The following is a 21,610-nucleotide window of genomic DNA, read 5'->3' as shown; positions in this document are numbered from 1 at the left end:
GCCCGTGTACCGTGGAAAAAAAAAAAAAAAAAAAAAAGAGGAGCAAACACAAATGTTCACAGACACACAGATGAAGGGCAACCACCTGGTAAAGCTACACTGGTAGTGTGTGTTCATTGGCCCAGATCTAGAGATCCAGATCAGAAGAGCTTTGATGAAAAAACAGGTACCTCCTGTGTACTTTCCAAATAAAAATTACCCTAGTGGTGATCTCATCTGGATTTAGCAATGGTAGGATTCTGTTGCCAGCTCCCCCCAAGGGTGGAAAGGATGAAAAGGATCTTCCCTTCAAAGACAGCCCCTGGAATTCATAGCATTTCCCCTTTCAGTGACTTTTCACCGTATTTCATAACTGGTTTGCAAAGCTGTTATTCTGTGAGTGGAATGAATATGTGGGCGCAACCAATATGTAACTGGAGTAAATTACAGGGATTTAAAGTACTTAGCAATCTTTTCCAGAGTTTCTTTATCTTATCTTCATACTTATCATCCAGCTCATCCACCAGTTCTGACCCTTGGATTTATTGCTCTTTCTTGCAAATTCATCATCATTTCTCACGGTGTTTGCTTTCCTCTCCCTCCATCCACCCCCTCTCTCCTCCTGGTCCTTGAAGAAGATGGACAGGTCTTTGTAAGTCTGAGCCACTGGTCTAACTCAGGAGCATCCCTTGGATGCTAACTCAGGAGCATCCCTTGGATTCTACCCTATAAAAGCCCTTAAGCAAAGTACTCTTTTTATTTTTTAAACTTTTTTGTTTGGAAATAATTTCAAACTTACAGATAAGTGGTGAAAATTATATGGAGTGCTATGACATATCCTTACCAAGACCCACTCATCTTTTTTCTTTTAGCATTCCCCCACATTTGCTTTATTATCATCTCTTTCTCTCTATATATGATACTTTTACCTAAACCATTTCAGAGTGGGCTGCATATCTTCTGAATTAAGTGTGTAATTTCAGTAAAGATATCAAATTTAAGAAACGCAAAATTGATATAATGTTTTAATCCACAATCCATATTTCAACTTCGCCAGTTGACTCAAGCATGTCCCTTTAGCATTTTTTGTTGTTGTTTTTTCTCTGTTAAGGAGTCCACCCAGGATCCTGTGTTATATTTAGTTGTCAAGTCTCTTAATCTACCATAATCTGGAACAATTTGTCAGCCTTTAAAAATGATTTTTATGGGGCTTCCCTGGTGGCACAGTGGTTGAGAGTCTGCCTGCCAATGCAGGGGACACGGGTTCGTGCCCCGGTCCAGGAAGATCCCACATGCTGCGGAGCGGCTGGGCCTGTGAGCCATGGCCGCTGAGCCTGTGCGTCCAGAGCCTGTGCTCCGCAACGGGAGAGGCCACGACAGTGAGAGGCCCGCGTACAGCCAAAAAAAAAAAAAAAAAAAGATTTTTATTACACTGACTGTTTTGAATGATACAGGTTAGTTATTTCTATGGTACATGTTTTCCTCCATTTGCATTTGTCCAATGTTTCCTGATGAGTAGATTCAAGTTATAGATACATCTCCAGCAGAACTGTTCCTCTTCTCTTGTGTTCAATGTTTTTTTCTAACAGGTTGACTATTCAATTATTCTCCAATGGATCATAAACATAATTGCACATTAGAATCAATGGGGAGATTTTTACACTCTGGTGCTGATGTCCTATGTCAGTAAATTCTGATTCAGTAGGTCTGAGGGAGAATTTTGGAACCTGCATCTTCAAAAAGCTTCCCAGGTGATTCTGATGTATGTAAGACCAGGGCTGAGAGCCACAGACTTCCTATCTCAATTTATACATCCTGGTTTCTCCTTCGATCTCATTTCCCCTCCTTTGCTATGTTCTCTCCTCTCTGCATCAACCCTCATCTGGGCTTGACCTCATCTGCTGAGGGAAACCCATGTGTCAGAGAAATACTGGCAGGTTAAAGAGTCCATTTCAATGCACATATTCTGTTTTATGGTTGCATTTTATGTGCATATGATTTATACTGGGACAAAATATGAACCCAGTCTTTTGGTGCACAAAATGGAGAGTCAGGAAAATCCCCTATAACTAAAAGAAAATGAAAGAAAAGAAAAATCCTTGAGATTTTAAAGCCAGAGAGGGTCGAGCAAATTGTAAACCATATTATGCTGTTGGCACATAGTAATCCATAATAGTGGGCCGTCTGAGAGAACTGCAGCCCTTTGTCAGAATTAGACTTGAATGATGCTAATTATAAATTAGGGTCTTCAGGAACACATCCCTCCCGCAATATCGTACCCACTAGAATGGACTTCCTGCACTAGGGGCAGTCTCAGAAAAGTCTGTTTATCTTTTATCCCATTCACTCTAGACAATCTAAGAATCTTCCCTTGGTCATGAGGAATCATTAGGAGATGGTGTGGGGTGTTTTGTTTTGCTACATCTTTGTACTTCTCCTTCTAGGTGTTTGTCTCAGTGAAGGGGAATATTGTCCCATCTTTAGTTCTGGCCACAGAGCACTGGTGGCAGTGGAGAGACTCCCCTGTGTTTAAGTAGCACGATAAAGGGGTCTGGGGTGGGAGGAGGTGGAGGTGTTTTGCATTTGCCACCGCACTTATTTGGAGACGCACGTTGGTTTGTGATGTCTCTGAGGGCCAACTGGAAGGAAGCACAGAGCCGTTAAATTCAGACCAGCACCACAATGGCTATTCATGAACTGAGGAAATGTGGTCCGTCTCTCGGGCCCAGGCCAGGGCAGGGTGGGGAAGGGAAGATGGGGGTGTGCCTTCAAACCAGATTGAGGGATGTTGAGTAGAATCAGAACCAGCCTGTAACATTTTTTTTTTTTTTTTTTGCGGTACGTGGGCCTCTCACAGTTGTGGCCTCTCTGGTTGCGGAGCACAGGCTCCGGACGTGCAGGCTCAGCGGCCATGGCTCACGGGCCCAGCCTCTCCACGGCACGTGGGATCTTCCCGGATCGGGACACGAACCCGTGTCCCCTGCATCGGCAGGCGGACTCTCAACCACTGCACTACCAGGGAAGCCCCCGTAACATTTTTAATGCATGTTCAAGGCTTGATTCCTTTGAAAGCATTTTCACATAATAACGCTGGTCCATCTGGTTCTTAGAACAACCATGTGATGCAGGCAGGGTAGGGGTGATGAAACAACAACAGGAAGTTAGTATTGCTTGCTAACATTATTGAGTACTTATCGTGTATAGCCAAGGCACTAAGCACTTTTCTTAATCAGATTTTAATCCTCACAACTGTTTTATGAGGCAGATAGTGTACCTTAATTATCCTTATTTTAGAGAGGAAACAAGTATGACGAGTAACTAGTAGATGACACCACTTGAATTTAAACCAGCTTTCTCTGACATGAGAGCCCTAGCTCTTTACCGCTTTATCAAACCGTCTCCCCCGAGGTCACATGGCTGAGAGGGGATGCAGACTGGACCTCTCTTGAGAGTCCACTGCTCAAATGATAAATGGAGGCTGCTCAGATTTTGATGCTAAACAAAATTCCAAGGCCTGGCTTCCCTCCCTTTGGAGGACATTTCTGCACATTTAACTCTTCCTCTTGTATCCCATGCTCAGGTCCCCAAAAGATTGACTTCCTGCGGCCTCCAGCCCTGCCTGTCTCTCCTTGCCCATAGGGAATGGCTAATACATGCAGGTCACACTTCTCACACCTACCTCTGGCCTGATCTACAACTCGGCTTGTGCACAAGAACACAGTATATCTCTGTGGATGTGGTACGCAGGGATGCCTGGCTGAGGGCGTGCACAGGTGCTGAAATCCAGCTGATGTTCCAATACAGAGTCTCGTGCATTCCCGGTGGAACCATGTGCCTGGAACCCCTTTTTCTAGAACGCAAAAAGCCTAGGGTCTAGCAGCAGTTCTCTATCTCCCCAGGCTCCACTCACCCACCCTGGGACCCATTCCTTCAATATTGTACACTCTGCAAAGTCACAGCAGGAGCCTGGAATTAGATACATTAATTTCTGCTACTTGATTATTTAGCTTTTATGGCACCACCCCCTCTTACCCCCTCATGACACATGCACAAAAGTGCCATCAGTGGTGGGAAACTAAGGCATTTAGAAGTCCATGGGACAGATACTATGGGTGAAGGACAAGATTTATCTCCATCAGTGGTTCTGGAATTTAAAAGTACACCTCTGTGTGACTTAGAGGGCTTGTTAAAACACTGATTGCTGGGCCTTACAGCCAGAGTTACTGATTCAGTTGGTCTAGGGTAAGGCCCAAGTGGTTGCATTTCTAACAAGTTCTGAATCTGGGTCCATACTTTGAGAACCACTGAGCTAGATATTTCCTGACTCATACTGTAGACAAGCTTCTTGTTCCACCAACTTTGTCCTTGTAAAGACACACACTGCCACATAATACTGTGATGGTAACAATAATAACAGTAGTAGCTAATGTTAATTAAACACTATTTTTCCAGGCAGTACTGTAGGCACATGATACATGTTGATTCATTTAATTCATGTCCAGGTTGAGAGAAGGAGAGTTTTGAAGCCATGTATTGGCTCAGGTTCACAACCTTCCAAACTGGCATAAGACTATGTGAGGAAAGAGAAGGAAAAGGAAAAAGGTCGTGAAAATGCTGCTCCAAAGAGAGTCAACTTAGGACAACTTTGCAGTAGCATTAATGAGTGATGCTGGATTCCAAATCATGTCCTTTTGGCATTTACCTTCATTAGTAAGAGCTCTGTGCAAGAGAATAAGGTGACTAGATGTGCAGGGTGTGTGTGTATGTGTGTGTGTGTGTGTGTGTATGTATACTCTCTTCCTTGCTCTGCTATTCTTTAATCATTTGACCTGGGGTGAGTCCTTGCCTCTTTAAGTTTAAACGAGGCATCTACAAAATAATAATAAGAAGAAATTAATAAATACTATGGTAGATTGTTTAATGACCACATATTCCTCCCACCCAATATGTATGCCCCTTTTCAATGTGACTTTGCAGCTCTTCCCTTCAAGAAGCGGGGTCTGTTTCTCCACCTTAGGAATATGGCCTGGTTCATGATTCCGTTGACTGGTAGAATGTAGCAGAAGTAATGTGTGGTTACAGAGCCTAGGTCTCAACAGGCTTGTAGCTTCCATGTTTCCTCTCTTGCAAAGCTTTCTGAAACCATCACGTAAAGAAGCTGGTATAATCGAGTGGAGGATGAGAGGCCAGGTGGAGAACCAAGCCTGCAGCCACCATCAACTGCTAGCCATGCAAGAGAGGCTATTGTGAAACTTCTAGCTCGACGCTGAATGCAACTGCAAGAGTGAGCCCAGGTGAAACCAGCGGAGGAACGCCCTCGCTCCCTGCCCCGACCAACAAAACCATGAGAAAAATAAGCTGTCATTGTTTTAAACTACTAAGTTTTGGGGTAGTTTGTTACACAGTGATGGAAAATACATACAAGTACCCACCTCCCAGAGTATATAAAGGTGCTTAGCATAGTTGCTGGCACACAAATTTTAGCTATTATTTTTATCCCCTAGATTCTCTTCTTTGCAAATGGTGTATAGCATCTCTTCATGTTTCCCCCCTCATAACTCAAAAGAACTCTTGATGCAAGGGAAGACACAAATATATTCTACTTTCTCATTGAAAGTGTTTTGTGATATCCCACCCTCCATTTCCAATCCTATGTTCCAGTCCTAACTCATCCTTTGCTTGTGGATCGAGAACACTGTGGTCACTTCATAAATGTGAGTTAGTAGTAATGACATTGCCTTTCCAAGCAAAAGGTCTTAGTATTTCAGTTCTTATTCTTTCTTCTCTCGATTCCTCTTTCTGGTCAAGTGTGCTAAATTCTACGTAGTGGCTACATATGTATGGGGACAAAAGGAATGACAGATAATCTAATAGTGTCAGTGATTAAAATAACAAGTAGGAACTAGTGTCTGTTTCTGGATGAAGAATGCATTTGAAAACATGTGTTTGAAATGTTCATCAATATATGTTCAATATCTGTATGTGTGAGAATTATTACAGGGCTCTTATACTGTCTAAGTCTTTTATTCAGTCTTAACAGATTGCTGATCCTATACGCAATGATTTTGACAACATTGTGCTCTCTATGTGCTTTTGTAACACCATCTTTATTATTTATTTTTCACATGCCCCACAATGTCTGGCAGATAGTAGGTGCTCAATAAGCAAGTATGGAATGTGTGATTGGATTGAAGTGATAAAATTCCCAAGTTTCTTAAAAAATACTAATTTTAGGTGAAAGTTGAAATCACTTCTAACTTTCCATCCTGTCCCATCTCAGCTCTTACACATCTCTCCCTCCCCACTCCCCCACCTCCTATTGGTTTAACTCCTATACTCCGTGAAGCTCAGTTCAGATATTCCCTCCTCCAGAAGACATTAACCTACTGCACACCTACTAAAACCTCCACACTAGTCAGGAACCTCTCTTTTGTATTCCACACAAGTCCGTGTAATCTCCATCTCCCTCAACACCTCAGCAGATGGTGAGTTCCTTCAGGGCAACAACTTGTCATTCATCTTTGTGTCCCAGTAAAAAATAGCAATAACAGCTATTCCTTCTTAAGTGCTTACTAAGGATCAGGTACTGCAGTAAGCATTTTACAGGCATTGTCTCTCCTGGTCCTCACTACAGCCCTAAGAGGTGGAGGTTCATTTTATAGATGAGGAAACTGAGACTCGGTCACCAGCTAGTAAGAGGCAGTCAGACCTTTGACCTCAAAGCCTGAGTTCTTAACCACTCTGTTCTGACACTAGTTAAGTTCTCAGGAAATATTTGTTGGATGCATGAACATTTTCCAAAGTCACTAGACAGTCATCATTGCTTCCTTCTCCTTTTTCTTTCACACATTTTTTTTCTTTTTGGTGGTGGGGGGCAGTTGAAGGGCGATTAAGAGATGAAATGGGGGAAATTAGAAAGGAGAAAAAGGAACTGGATAATTAGCCCCTGAATGAAACTATATATATATATATATAGAGTATTAGATAATAGAAACATATTAAATACTAGATATACACAAACTTCGAATATTTAGGCAATATAAAAAACATGGTTACTCAGCATGACCATCACACCTTGGCAGTAGATGGACATTGGCAGTAGATGCATCATTTGCTACCCAAGTGGTCAACAATTCCACCCACTTCTATATCACTTTAATCAACTCAATACCCTAGCACTCCATCCCATTCTCCCCATTCCATTTCACTCCCCTCTGCTTAATTTCACTCCACTCCATTCCATTCCATTTCACTCTCCAGTTCCACTCCATTTTGCTCCATTCCACTCTACACCTTTCTTTCCCTTTCCTTTCTACACACCTCTAGTAAGCATTAAGCATTATGTTCAGGTGCTGGAGCTACAAAGTTGAATAAATACAGTCCCTACCCCCCAAAAGCTCACATTCAGATTTTTCCTATCATCACTGATAACAGACTACTCCAACTCATGGCCCAACTATAGTAAGTCAATCCAAAATCCTCCCAAACCAGGAGCTAGCTGATAAAGAAAATAACTGACACACAAAGATTTTCTTTACACAATTACAAGCGATTAAGTTGAACAATTTTTATTCCTCTCTAATACTCTTCTAGGTGTTGAGGTAGAGTACCTTTCAAAATTACTTTTCAAGGACAGAGATTTTACCTCCCAAGTGACCCATTTTTACTTTTCAACGTATTTAACTACAGCTGTTTATAACAGACTATTATAAAGTAAATGCTCCCACTAAATCAAATGATGATCTAGCAGGATTGCCTCACCTAAGGCATGAGAGTCATGGAAAACTGCGGTTTTAGAAACTGCCTTTGGGATGAGCATAGCTTTTATACATTCAGCTTCCAAGGACATAGTTAAGGTTTTGCCTGAGCTTCAAGAAAAAAAATGGAACATGAGATCTTGGGCTGCATAGTCATTCTGGTGCTCCATCTGGGAGCTCATATAAACTTTAGAGTGAACTTCACTTTAGAAAAATACTAAAAATCAAAAACCAAAAAACCCTACAGAGTAGTTGCCACAGCTCAAGGCTGCAAACCCAGGTCTAGGGCTGGACCACGTGGGCTCTGTAACACGGTGCTGGGTTGGCCCCCAGGAATGGTATGCCGGCAACAGAGCTCTAGACCTGGCTGTCCTTGACTCATCCCAGTGAGTCTGGCCATGTCTGGGAGCTTTCTGTGTCTTTTTTTCACAATGGTCCGACTTGGGCAAAGATGGGGAAATATTCTTTTTGCTAAAAGACAGTGCTTTAGTGTTCAGGCAGATATGTTTCTATTGTAGTTTTTATTCAGCATGTTTCTTATTTGACACAGTTTTTGTTTTGTACTAGTATCTGTCTCTGTCCCTATGTGTATATCTGTATGTATACTGATAAAAATTAGTACATATATACTGATATCACTACATGTGTACTGGTATGTATCAGTACATATATATATACACACACACACACACATCAGTACAGAAAAAAATAGATATAAATATTTAAGCTCAGCTATAAAAATACTTTTATAAACTGATGTTAGAATGCAGTTTTAGCTGAGGCAAAATGAACAAGTGCTCCACCAAGAAGAGTTCAATTTCAAAACAAGTGGTGAATCTCTCACTGATATCAGTGGTTGAAAGGGCTCAGGACTTGGAGATTTAGGGAGAGCACAGTGCCAGTTCATGATGGCTTCCTTAAGTAAAAAGTCTCCTGCTCCTTTTTCCTGTCTTCCCTTCCCACTTTCCAAGCCCAGACAGATCTGAAACCATGATGATCAAGCTAGGAGAGGTGGGTAAAGAGCTGAGTGAGAAGTGAGAGAATTTGAACATACTCCCTTTCCCTTATTTCAGGACCAAACTTGGTGGGGTGATGGGAGAGGAGAAGCTAACATTTCAACTGAATTCAGAGTTTGGGTTATTTTCTGATATGGATATTTTTGCTAATGGGTTGAGAGTGAGTGTTGAATTTTAAAGTGATACAAAGAGTGTCCAGAAAAGTCATGAGGCCTTCTGAACTTCTATTCAGAGGCAAGGCAAGAACTATGTTGAGGGGAAGGTATATGGTACTGGCTCTATTTGTTTTGTCATCAGTAATGAGGTATGTGTTCACTAGTCAGGAGTCATGTGCAATATTCATTTCTGCACAATACAAAAGAAACCAGAGCACTAAAATGCATGTCATATGCACAGTGTTGGGCTTTTACTCTCTTTAAATTATTTGGGTTGCTTATTAGGAAACAGCTAAATATTGCCAAATGAAACCTTAGGTTTTTTTTTTTTTTCCTTTTTTTGCGGTACGCGGGCCTCTCACTGCTGTGGCCTCTCCCGTTGCGGAGCACAGGTTCTGGACGCGCAGGCTCAGCGGCCATGGCTCACGGGCCCAGCCGCTCCGCGGCATGTGGGATCTTCCCGGACCGGGGCACGAACCCGTGTACCCTGCATCGACAGGCGGACTCTCAACCACTGCACCACCAGGGAAGCCCAAAATCTTAGCTTTTAAAATTTGTTTTAATTACACTGTTACTGTCTAAAATGATAGCCTAAAACCCTGAGTGGAAAGCAAAACCGAAGAGATGAACACCTGAAATGGAAACACTATGTGACCAGACTCTATGGCTGTGTCATTGCTGCTTCTCAGCCATTTATCTGTCCTGTTGTGGATGCTGATGTGAAATTGCTATGAGACTCAGCTTATCCTCCTCCGTGTTCACAAATCCATTATAGTGATTGCTGAATCTTCCATTGCTTTGTGACTCTCTCCGCTCCCTTGTAAGCATAAACGATTTTGAAATATATCCAGGGGGGACCTGCAAGGGACTGATTGCAATTTCTATTTCCTGGTTTTAGGTTATCGTAAGCCTATGAACCCTGACGTCACTTCAGAAATGTGGCCAACCTACAGGAGTGCAGTTATAATTATCTTCAGCTTATAAAGGTATAGCAATTTTAATTCTATCCCAAAGGTTTTCTCATTACACAAAATGCATTCATGTACAATTAGCACCCAGGACACAGAGTGCCTGATCTCCCACTTGAGTAGCAGTATTTCCAGCAAAGCAAATCTTTTCAACCAATGGGCTTTCTGAGACCTTACCAAACCACACTCCATCCCCTCCCCTCTCCCCTTACCTCTTCAGTGGTGCTGGAGAAGGGTTGAGTAGTCCAGGGAACCCAAGATGTAGTTCCAGCCATCTGCAGGTTGGGGTGCTGCCTCTGGCTGCTGTTTTGGCTGTAGTTTTCTGTAGTACTTCTTGTGAAGGTCTCTGTGGTATTACTAATAAGGTGTCCCGGGCTATATGGAAGTGCATTAAAAGTAGTGGGGATTTGGGGAGGAGTTGTGTTTCTAGTGCTCCTTACTGAGACTTCTGCTCCCAGGCCAGCTGAGGTAAAGAAAGGACAGTTGCTAAAATTACCCTCATGTTTTAGGGATTCTTCACATAAAAGCAATTTTACTTAGAAAAAGGCCGCTTTAACAATGGGCATGTAGATAAGCTTCAGTTATATGAAAAATAGAAGATACTTTGAGTATGACCATACTCATTTGCCCTGTCCATTTCACCCATCTATCAATTTTATCCACCTATTAGTTTTACAGGGTGCAGGGAGAGTTGTGGAAACTGTGCTATCAGGGCTATAACTGTGCTATAAGCATACAAAGAGGCTCAAAATGGAAATGGTATTTTTTAACATTTAGCAAGATGTAAATATCAGCTGTTCTCTTAAATGTAACTAAAATAATCATTACCATTAAGCATCTTTTCCTTGAGATGTGGAGGGTTGTGCAGAGTACCCTGTATACAGTGTTGCCAAATTTTAGCAAATAAAAATATGTGATGCCCAGTTCATTTAGAATTTCACATGAATAACCAATAATTCAGTATATTTAATATATCCCCAATATACATTACATTATATTATATTGTATATTAGGAATATGCTTATATAAAAAATTGTCATTTATCTGAAATTCAAATGTAACTGAGTGTTGTATATTTTATCTGGCAACCCTACCTGTACGTCTACCAGATCTAGGCTTTGATAAATGTTTAGACATTCTCCCTAGTTTCTGTTTGTTTTTATCTTCTTGAATCCTGTGCCACTATCACTTCCATTGTGCCTGGCAGACCAGATTTATTTATCCCTGGGGTGTCTTTTACAGGACAAACCCAACTGTACTATTAGCAATATGCCTTTACAACAAACTCCAAGAAGCAGTCTTAATTCTGCAGTCTTAATTGAGTTAGGTGTTACAATGTCCTTTTACATAGATATTGATCTATTGTTGGGATGTAAAAATTTCTGTATGTGGAGATTAGTATTTTGGTCATTTTGAGCTTTGGCCAATGCCAATCCCCTGAGTTGACAGGGGATTTCAATTTTAGCTGTGACAATTTTAGCTCTCAGACCCTCAAAAAAAAAAAAAAAAAAAAAGCTTTAATGATGAGGTGAGGACAGAGACAAGCTTCCAAATACCTAGCATGTAATTATGTGCCTTAGCATGTCAACCTATGATTACTCTTCTTCACTAAGGAGCAGTTGGTAAGTTCTCATCTTGAGAACTATTTTTTTTTTTAATCAGCTTACAGGATTAATTCAATGGGTGAAACAAGACTTCCCCCCAATTAGGTAAATGATCAAAACACGCTTGAAATTTCTTCTGCAAATAACATAGCTTATCACCATTGCATGTAGCTTTGGAATATCTTATGGAAAAATTTTTACACTTCTGTAATTGTCTTTAATTAACCTTCTAAATGTATTTTTAAAACCCTCCAAACCAAACAAGTCCATTTTCCATTTTAGACCACCACCTTTTTTCCAAAGAAAGAACCTACAGAATATTCAGGTCTGGTTCCCCTTCACTTTGTGCCTATGTTTTTAACTTGTGCTATTTAAGAAGCAGGAAGGAAAATTTAGTCTTAACATTTGATTTCCAAATTTCATGAATTTCAAAGCAGTGATCTGCAAACTTTGCTAGGCATCACATCACTTTTGGGGCTTGTTAGACAACTGAAGCCTAACCGCCCTACCACCCTCCACCCCCAAAATTGTGATTTAGTAGATCTGGTGTGGGAACCAGCACCTGCACTTCTAATAAGTTTCTCAAGTGTAATATACATCCAAGTATATAATCTTATCCATATATACAATATGAGGCAAAGCTGAATTCTAATCATTTCTTATGTGGACACTGAAGGATTATAAAGTAGATGGGAGGAAAGAAAATACATCCTAAAAATATATAAGGTGATGAAAATAAGTTCATCTTTCTATTGCCTGAGCTCTTTGTTGAAATGGGTGCTATGAAATTATACTAAAAATAGCAGATCTTTGGATGTTTTGGGTTCTATAAGTCTTCTGATGTTCTTTGAAAAGGTATATACATTTTACAGTTCATGAAAGAACAAGATATATTTTGACAAATGCAAGGAAAAGTTCTTACACAATGGAACAATATGTTGAAGCTATTTTTAAAAAGCTTTATTGTACCATTGCCACTACATTGTTTCCACATTATACACAATTCCTCTTAGAACACAATTCAAAATAAGGCGGACCGTCCTGGGTCCAATCTCAGAAGTTTTAGCATTTAATGTGTAAAAAATAAAGTTTAGCACTGATAGCTCACCTATAAGATGATTTGCAATGACTGCATCATATCAAGCCCATATTTCGAATACATTTCTTAAAAAAGCAATATGTATTTTAGTTTATTAATTCATCTATGATTGCCTCAGAAAAAATCAATAATAGAAATGGAATTTTTGTATAATGATAATAAAGACAATACACAATTTGTTAGTTTCCCTCTTTTAAATGGTACAAAAAACTTTCGAGCATATTGAAAGAAATAACTTGAATAAAGCTCATTTTGGAGATAGAATATTTTAACTATATTGATACTTTCCATTCTGTAGGAAGACACAAAATGTAATGTGCCCTTTAAAAGTGGGAAAATAATCTGGAAAAGAGTTAACAAATGAAACAGAAGATACCTTAGAAAAATGATGATTTGTATATATATATATGTATACATAAATATTTAAATTTAATATATAAAATATTTTAAGCAAGATTGGGATAGAATAAAGATAAAGTGAAAGGTCTGGGAATTATAATAGTCTAAATAATTATTAGAAATGGTAAAATGAATAATTAACATTTCAGAAAATGTAGTCAATGAAATAAAGGATACATTAAAAAATACACATGCCTAAAATTTGAAAAAGTGAGTAAGGAAGTGAAAAGTTGTTGAAAAGAGTACCAAAGATGGAGAATTTACAAACAATGGGAGACACAACAAATGAGAAGGCATAATCAGAAGTTAAATTTTTTTTTTTACAGACCTTAGAAGAGATGCAAGATTAGAAAAAAGTAAAATTAATAAATGGACATTGATACCAGGACATAGCATAGTAAAACATCAAAGATAGCATAGTAAAAAACTTGGGTTAAAAAATAAATGAAAGCTTAGCCAATCAAAGAAATACTTTTCAAAAGCCAATTACTACTCAGCTACTGTACTATGGGTTGCCTTATGAAGATGTGCCTGGTTTATCCTAATGCCCCATGTTTTCTTTTGGGAAGGTACAAACACACACATTGGAAAAGGATGAGATGGTGGGGTAGAGGGATGGCGGGGGGGAGAATGGCTTAAAAGTTCATGGCTACCAGGCTGCGGGAGAGACATGCTGAGCCAGAGGCTACTTAAACAGGGTCAGGGCAAGGGCAGATGGAAAGTGGGTGAATAACTTGGTGTGTCCAGGGCTGGCTCATCCATTAGCACATTGGAACATTGCCTAGGGCCCATGATTTTAGGGCCCATGAAATGATTTAATTTCTTTGAAAATAATTTTTCATAAAGAACTTTCAGGGTCAAAGAAAATGTTAAAAATTTTTTTTCACACATCATGAAAGAATGAGAATGTTAGGACACATGAAAATCTATTAACTTATTTTATTTTTCCCAGTGGAGAAAGGGACCCACAAAGATATAAGAGCACATATGAAAGTCATTTGTGGCCCTGGGTGTGCCCTGATAAGTTCATTGATGTGTCACAGGTTGAAAATTGTTGGGGGACTCTGGATGCTGTGTTAGATATTTTTTAATGATCGTATAAAGCATATATTAATAATCAAGACCAGATGATTTTCAATGATCATGTAAATACATGGTTAATTGCAAGGCCCATGTTGTTATAATGATGCTAGGAGAAAAACTCTAAAATGGCTGTGACAGCCAATTTGGTCAAAGTAGAGTCTGTGTATACAAAAGACACTTTCGGTTTTGCTTTGTTCATTTCCCATCAAGCTCTCTGTATTTACAAGCACTCCTACCAATCCCTAAAGGAAATAAGTTACTAAAACCCTGTCTCCCAAGAGCATACATGATTATTTACCTATTACAATGCTTATGCAGTTTATTCCCTCACCTGTATGAATACAATTAAACAATTACTTTAACCAACAGGTATATCAAGCCAGCCAACAATATGATTTACTTCAGCAGTGAAATCTCTTTTAGCGATTTTACTAACTCAACTATATCAGGGATATTGAAAATATGTCTGCAAAAATTTGCCTGTCCTCAGATAAATATGAGAGCTGAATGAATGAATCTGTAGTAGATGCTGAATAAATGTTGACTGGTTGGCTGACATATACAATGTTTCTCTTCATACAATATGAAACATCTTAGTGAAAGTAACAATTTTAGACAATCATCCAGGTGTTTATACTTGTAGGGAGACTTGGCATTCCTTGGAATAGGTATCCAAAGGCTAGATGGAATTTTGTACTCTTCATCCAGAAGACCTAGAACTACATGAGCATAGTCTACCTGCCAATAGATTTGTGCTGGTGCTGTGGAAGCTCTTTTCAAGTTTAGAATGCTTGTATTTCCCTCTCCTAAGGATTATTTGCTTAGATATGCTTGCAGATCAGTAATATCCTTTGAGTAGATTTCTCTGTTACCCATAAAAAAGAGGGGGCCAATGAATGAGTTATTTTCCAGATCATGTAGGTCCATAAAACTTCAGTGATTCAGCCACTGTAACCTTTGTTGTCTGCTTGTGGTGTCAAGACTATTTCCTGTTGGAATAGATGCAACTGTAACTTTTGATTTAAAAATTCTTCTTAATTGGGAAGAAGAGAAAAGCAATAGTCATGACTTCGATAGTGGCATAAAGTAGTCCTTAGCTTTCCTTTATTGTTCCCAATAATTCTGATATTCAGCACCTTTTAGAAGTTGAAACATTTACTAATTTAGACAGCATTTATTGACCAAGGGAACCAATATTACCTTTAAAGGAGATGAAGATTTCTAAGTTATGATCCCTGTTAACAGTTTTATAGCACAGTAATTTAGTTTTTCTAACTCTTTTCCTTTTGCATCTCCTGTATATATAAAAGACTTGGTCATGGAAAAATGATTTTTTCAATTGAATTTCTAGTGAACTTTCCTAGAAATGTACAAGTACCCCCCAAACTGTAGACCAATATAATTTTCGCTTTAGCTTATAAGGTTTTTGCTATGCAGGAAGCCCTTTACTTAGGAGTGCTATGTTTTAAGAGCTTGTAAATTAGAGATTTGAGCCTCAGAATGCATTTTTACTCCTAAAGTAATAATAATCCTTAAAAAAGTCAAATGTGTGATTATTTAAAATTGCTATACTGTTGAACAAAACACAATTTGGTTTTTCCTTATTGCATTATTGAGGACTGCCTTGTGTGAATTTATAGAGACTGAGAAATTATACACAAAATATTTCTAAAAGTCATACTCTTAATACAGTCACTCCAAGGATGTAGCTATACAATATAACACCAAAATATAGGGAGGAAAAATTAGAATCTGTCAATCACTTGTTTTATTGACACCCTGCTAAAGGTAAGATGGTTTCCAGATAACTGGATATCTGGCAACTGATTGACAAAAGAATATATGGGGAGAATGAAATTTTGTAATTTTTAGCCAGATATGTTGGCATTTTGGAGGCAATGCTTTTTATTATTACTCTTACTATTCAGAATAATAGCTATAAGGCTCTAATTTTTTTTTTTTTTGTGGTATGCGGGCATCTCACTGTTGTGGCCTCTCCCGTTACGGAGCACAGGCTCTGGACGCGCAGGCTCAGCGGCCGTGGCTCACGGGCCCAGCTGCTCCGCGGCATGTGGGATCTTCCCTGATCGGGGCACGAACCCGCGTCCCCTGCATCGGCAGGCGGACTCTCAACCACTGCGCCACCAGGGAAGCCCCAAGGCTCTAATTTTTAAAAAATTGATCTTAAAAGTTTGATTTTTAAAAAAAGAGTCTGTCTACCAGGTACACTTTTTTTTTTTTTTTTTGGTCCAGAATGAAGATGTGTAGTATATTCTTTAAGGGTAAACTTGAAATTCAGAGGGAATGGTAAAAATCTCAATCCATCTTTTCTTTAATTTGGTATTCTACTATGTACTGGTGATCCTGGTTCTACACAATCTATATATTCTTTTAAATTAGATTCCCATTGATTAGGTCCCATTAAATTCTATTTGTCCATTAAAAGTTTGTTTTAAGGGGTTTTATTTATTTATTTTTAAAGTCTTTATTGAATTTGTTACAATATTGCTTCTGTTTTATGTTTTGGTTTTTTGGCTGCGAGGCATGTGGGATCTTAGCTCCCCAACCAGGGATCGAACCTGCACCCCCTGCATTGGAAGGCGAAGTCTCAACCGGTGGACCACCAGGGAAGTCCCAAGGGGTTTTAAAGAAATATAAATTATATGAAAATTTAAAAAGACAGGTCAATTTTACATTCTTCTCCTAATAAAAAATCATTGCAGTAGCGCTGATTATTTGAGGAAATCTGACCCTACTATAGGTCCTTCTCTCAAAAACCTTCACATTAACTTTTGAATTGAATTTTAACCCACTTTGGAAGCCTATTCGATTCACCCTCCCTGTATAGAGGGACTCGAGTAAAGGAGAGGTAGAAGAAGAAAAAAGGTGTCTTATTGAGAATGAAGCACAGCTAAATTATGACAAAATCCAGTGGGCACTCAAAGGATTGTTTAAAAAGTATGCAATTTAAGAATTATCTTTTAAATGAAAAAAAAAACTCCACAGTTGCTTAATGTGACACACTGGCAAGAATATATATTGGAGGGAGGGGTATTTTTTTTTCCTACTTACACTCTATTGTAATTATCTATTTACTTATTTGCCTTCCCCATTATCCTAAGAAGCAAGACATATTTAGTGATTCTCAACTTTGGCTGCACATTAGAATCACCTTGGAAGCATTTAAAAATTATAATGCCTGAGTTAGTTGGCCTAGAGGATGAAGCCTGGATATTAATACTATTTCAAAGGTCCCACTGGGATTCTGATGTGAAGCTTGGGTTGAGAATCACTGGTGTAGAGTACTTCAGTTACTAGCACAAGCTCTGGCACCTAGTAGGTAATAGAGAAATATTACTTAGATACTTGAATGGCATCATGAATGTTTCCTCTATGAAACAAATATGAAATGTATAGTTCAGATTTTGACTTTCACAGGTATGCTTTTACTGAAGAACCTAATTTAAAAAATCACATCCTATGGATTAACAACATGCATATTTGTGCTGCTTAAGAGTGTAGTATTTAGTTATCAACTCTTTAAGAAAGGACATTTGGAATCATTCATCACAAACATCTGCATGCAATTTAATTTTTCACAATGGATTCTCTAGAAAATCAGTGAGTGTTCATGCTATGGGTCAACCAATATCATTCTGTGTGGATCGAGAAGAAAAATGTGTCTGTTAGCTTATAACCATGTTAAGGCAAAAGTATACATTGTACCTATGCATATTCAAATATAAGATTTTTTTGAACTAGAATTGTACAAATTTTAGCTCTGCTTTTTCTAGAAGTCCATTTTTTTCCCAACACACATAATCAGGCATTTTTGGATATGGCATGTTCAGTGGTTAACTGTAACTGGTATATTGTATCTACTTTACTTTTGAAGTGAAGTCCATCACTGGGCATGTTTTGTATGAAGGTCAAAGGAGATAGTTTTTCCATGAATTATCTTCTATCTTAAATAACCCATATCTACTGAATCCATATGTGCTTTTAAAAAGTTCTAATGAAAGAATATTCTTCTAAATAAGGTTTGATTAGGATTTGGGGAGGAATCTCACTTCTTGTGTACAACCATATACCTTACAACTGAAATATTTACAATGTTTCTGTGTTGTTTGGGACAGGCCTAGTTAGATGAACTACAGGAAAGGAATTGTATGAACTGGTGCTATATGCTGTATACTTTCTGATAAAGTGAATTTTCTAATTAACATTTACATTTTTTTATCTTACTCTCATATCAGAAATTTTATAAGAACAGGGACTCTTCTTGTATTGTAGAAGAACCCATGCATTTAATTGGCACCTAATTAGATGTTTGTCTAATTTTTGAAGTGAATGAGTGACAGATAACTGTTCAAAGATCAGTGTGGTGAAAAAACTCATATAAGCCTCAAAAATCAACACCTAATAAAAAGATTTAAAGGTACAGGGGATGTTGATCCCCAGATGAGGTTGTGAATCAAAATTATTTGGGGAACTTTTAAAAAAAATCAAGTATCATGCCCAAATATAGATTTCTTGGAATCAAATCTTGGAGATGATCATAGAGGAAGAAATGATGGCAATGATTCCCTCTACTCCTTCTCCCCACCAGATGATTCTGGATGTAGCCAATTGGGCAAGAGTCTGTGTAAGCATTTGGGAAGTACTATAAAATGGAACATGTACTGGTAGAGGAATCAAGAAACTTGGGTTCTAATCATACCTCTGCCACTTAATTACCTGGGACAATTCCCTTAACCTTGACAAATTTTAATCTTAATGAACGGCTTCATTTCTAGAGAATTCCTCCAGTGATTTATACCTAATATGTAATAATTCTTTTATCCTTCATGACTTCCTAAAGCAAACCTCTAATAGAGGAGTAAATAAGCAATAAGATGATTCAATAAAATAGAAAATTAAGCCATATCCACAAATAAGAATTCCTAGTCTAGGACTGAACTGTATGTTGTACCAGAAATTTATGCATGTGTATACAAGTTTTTATATGTGTCCATCATCTAGGTTATATCCATCAATGATCAACAAATTAGAAAACTCTGTGGCTGCACATTGGTTCTTACCATTTCAAAATATATCTCCAAAAAATATCTACCCTTAAACATTAGTACAAGAGATTGGCAAAAGCATAATTTATTATCTTCCCAGTCTTAGCAAGCACCATTATGATGTTGTAATAGTTCCTCATAATCAGAGAATAGAAGTGTCTAAATCAGCAAAAATATTAATTTCCTGATCATTGGCTTTAGTCATTGCATATACATATGTACATAGAGCTACATACCCACATTTAGTAGTACTTAACCAAAGTGCTTAATGTCTAGAACAAAAGAGAAGCTTGAGAAATATTTGTTGAATTAACAAAAGAAGCAAGAAAAAAAGGAAGGAAGAATGAGAAATAGACAGAAAAAGTTGAGCTTATTTTAATGAAGATAATGAAGTTTTCCAAGTCAGTGGGTATCATGTGATCCATTTCCATTAGCTTATGAATCTTCCATAGGAATTTTGTTGGGGCATGTGGACTTCCCTTGAATGTGAAAAAACAAGACATTTAGCAGAAAAAGTTTCAGAATCGATTCTGAAAGGAAGAGCTCACCTTTTTTAGAGCAGAGGCTTTCATTGACTGGTTTTCCCTCTTTGTTGACATCTATTTTCATCCAGCTGTGGAGGTACTTCCTGCCCTTCTTGACCACTACCCTGAAGCCTTGTTTCTTGAGAAAGAGAGAGGCATTTTCCACCTCAAGGAACCCTTCCTTCTCATAGCAAGTCCATCGAGGTGCCCGGGAGCAAGGGGCAAAGATGGCGGATCGGGAAGGGCCACCAGAAGAATCAGAGATGCCCAGGCACAGAGCAGATTTAACATGAAGGAGCTTTCCATCCTCAGTCCACATCCACTGTTGGTTCTGGCTGGTCCCATTGCACAAGTCCATGACCACTCTCTCATTTTTGAAAAGGCACTGTTGTTTCTGGACATGGACAATCTGAAACCCCTCTGGAAGATGAGAAGCTCATCAAGTACTACGTAGCAAATCATAAGGCCCACCAGAAAACAAAACAACCTACCCACAAATCAGCCAGGTCAAAGTACGAGGTTTACTTATCTTTTGCAATTGCTATCATTTCAAGTGACTATTCCTAGATTCAACACATGTGATTTAAAATCCCAAAGCAGACAATGTCAAAATGTCACACTTAGCTCCCTTTCTTTTCCTTTCACATGGCTTAGGGAAGAAAATACACCCCCACTGAAATAATGAAAGGAAGCTTGGAAAAGAAACAAAACCATCCAAAGAGTATGGTGTGATATTTTAGCCCAAATAATTAAATATGTTAAAGTTATAAAAAACCCAGTTCCTGTTTTAACCATTTCACTCCTTCCACCTCACCTCCATCCCCCACTCTAAAAAAGCAACCCTTTTTCCAAACCTTAAATTACTATTGCAATAAGTGTTAGTATACAAATGGACTAGTTTGAATACAATTTTTAAAAATTGGATATATTTATCCACAAATAAAACAAAATTTCCCATTCCTCTTAGCACATCCTCCTAGCTAATAACAACCAAATGAAAGTATTGATTATCACAAATTAAATTTTTTATAATCCTAGGGAGAAGCATTTCTCTATTTTGTGACAGTATCTACAATCTTCCTTCAAATGCTAATAGACTAAAAAAATCACCTATTCTCCATGTAAGAAAACTAAATACTCAATTGTTAAACATCAGGATTAAAAAATGAGATATTCAAGCTCAAAAACCATTTTCAAGGTGCTTTTACTTAATTTTCTCAGCTCTCCCATGAAAATATTCAGACGTTTCGAATAACAACTTCCAAATAAAACACACCACAGTTCCCCAACCCCCTTTAATTATATTTCTTATATTTTCTTTCTTTAACACAAAGGAAACAAAACTATAGCCTGTCAGGGAAAAAGCATGGAGATGCCACAGACTGTTACATAATGATACATTCTTCCCCCCTCAGGGTTGCTTTACTCTCTGCTGTAAAGATGCCATTTCAGGAGCTGCCTGAGGCATTTGGAAGACACAAGAGAAGGCCATTTATTTTCTTTTGGAGAGAAATCTCAACAGTGTGGGCATTGCAGCCTCCTTTTATTCCCCCTCCTCATCGTCTTTGGCTAAACTGCCATGGAGACCCGGCTCCATTTCCGCCTTGTTTCAGACACTTTTCAAAGGACAGAGACTCCACTGCTGGCTGTTGGAGAAATGCCTCAGGAAACTGAGGCAGACCCACTCACCTGAGTTCCCGAAGATGAAGCAAGTAAGAATCGCCACGTAAAATTCAGCCTCCATTTTCCACTTAACGACTGTTCATGCTTCGCTTGGAGGAAAAAAAAAAATCTCCCAGATAAGAGAAGCAAAGACTAGGAAGGAAATGTGCCTTCATGGTGGGGGGAAAAAGTCAGTGACGAGCACTTCCTCCTATTGAATTGTTTGGGGGAAGTTTTACACCAGTTGTCCTTTTCTGTTTCCTTAGAAAGAAGGGATTATGATTGCCTCTCTTTTTTT

At 38.6% G+C, this 21,610-nt stretch overlaps 1 protein-coding gene across 1 annotated transcript in view; it reads right to left on the bottom strand.

The window, feature by feature from the left end:
• Nucleotides 1-21,394, bottom strand: part of PTPRB (protein tyrosine phosphatase receptor type B) — a 116,117-nt gene extending 94,723 nt beyond the window's left edge. Inside the window, exons 1-3 of the mRNA XM_060112263.1 lie at nucleotides 21,340-21,394; nucleotides 19,675-20,070; nucleotides 10,088-10,338 (exon numbers count right to left, since the gene is read on the bottom strand). Coding sequence (XP_059968246.1) covers nucleotides 10,088-10,338; nucleotides 19,675-20,070; nucleotides 21,340-21,394 — 702 coding nt within the window. The remainder of the gene's footprint in view (nucleotides 1-10,087; nucleotides 10,339-19,674; nucleotides 20,071-21,339) is intronic.
• Between the last annotated feature and the right edge of the window lie 216 nt (nucleotides 21,395-21,610).

Source organism: Mesoplodon densirostris, chromosome 11 (genome assembly GCF_025265405.1).
Source record: "Mesoplodon densirostris isolate mMesDen1 chromosome 11, mMesDen1 primary haplotype, whole genome shotgun sequence".
Classification (NCBI taxonomy): domain Eukaryota; kingdom Metazoa; phylum Chordata; class Mammalia; order Artiodactyla; family Ziphiidae; genus Mesoplodon; species Mesoplodon densirostris.
Note: the sequence above shows the minus strand (reverse complement) of the source record. Positions and strands in the feature narration are given on the sequence as shown.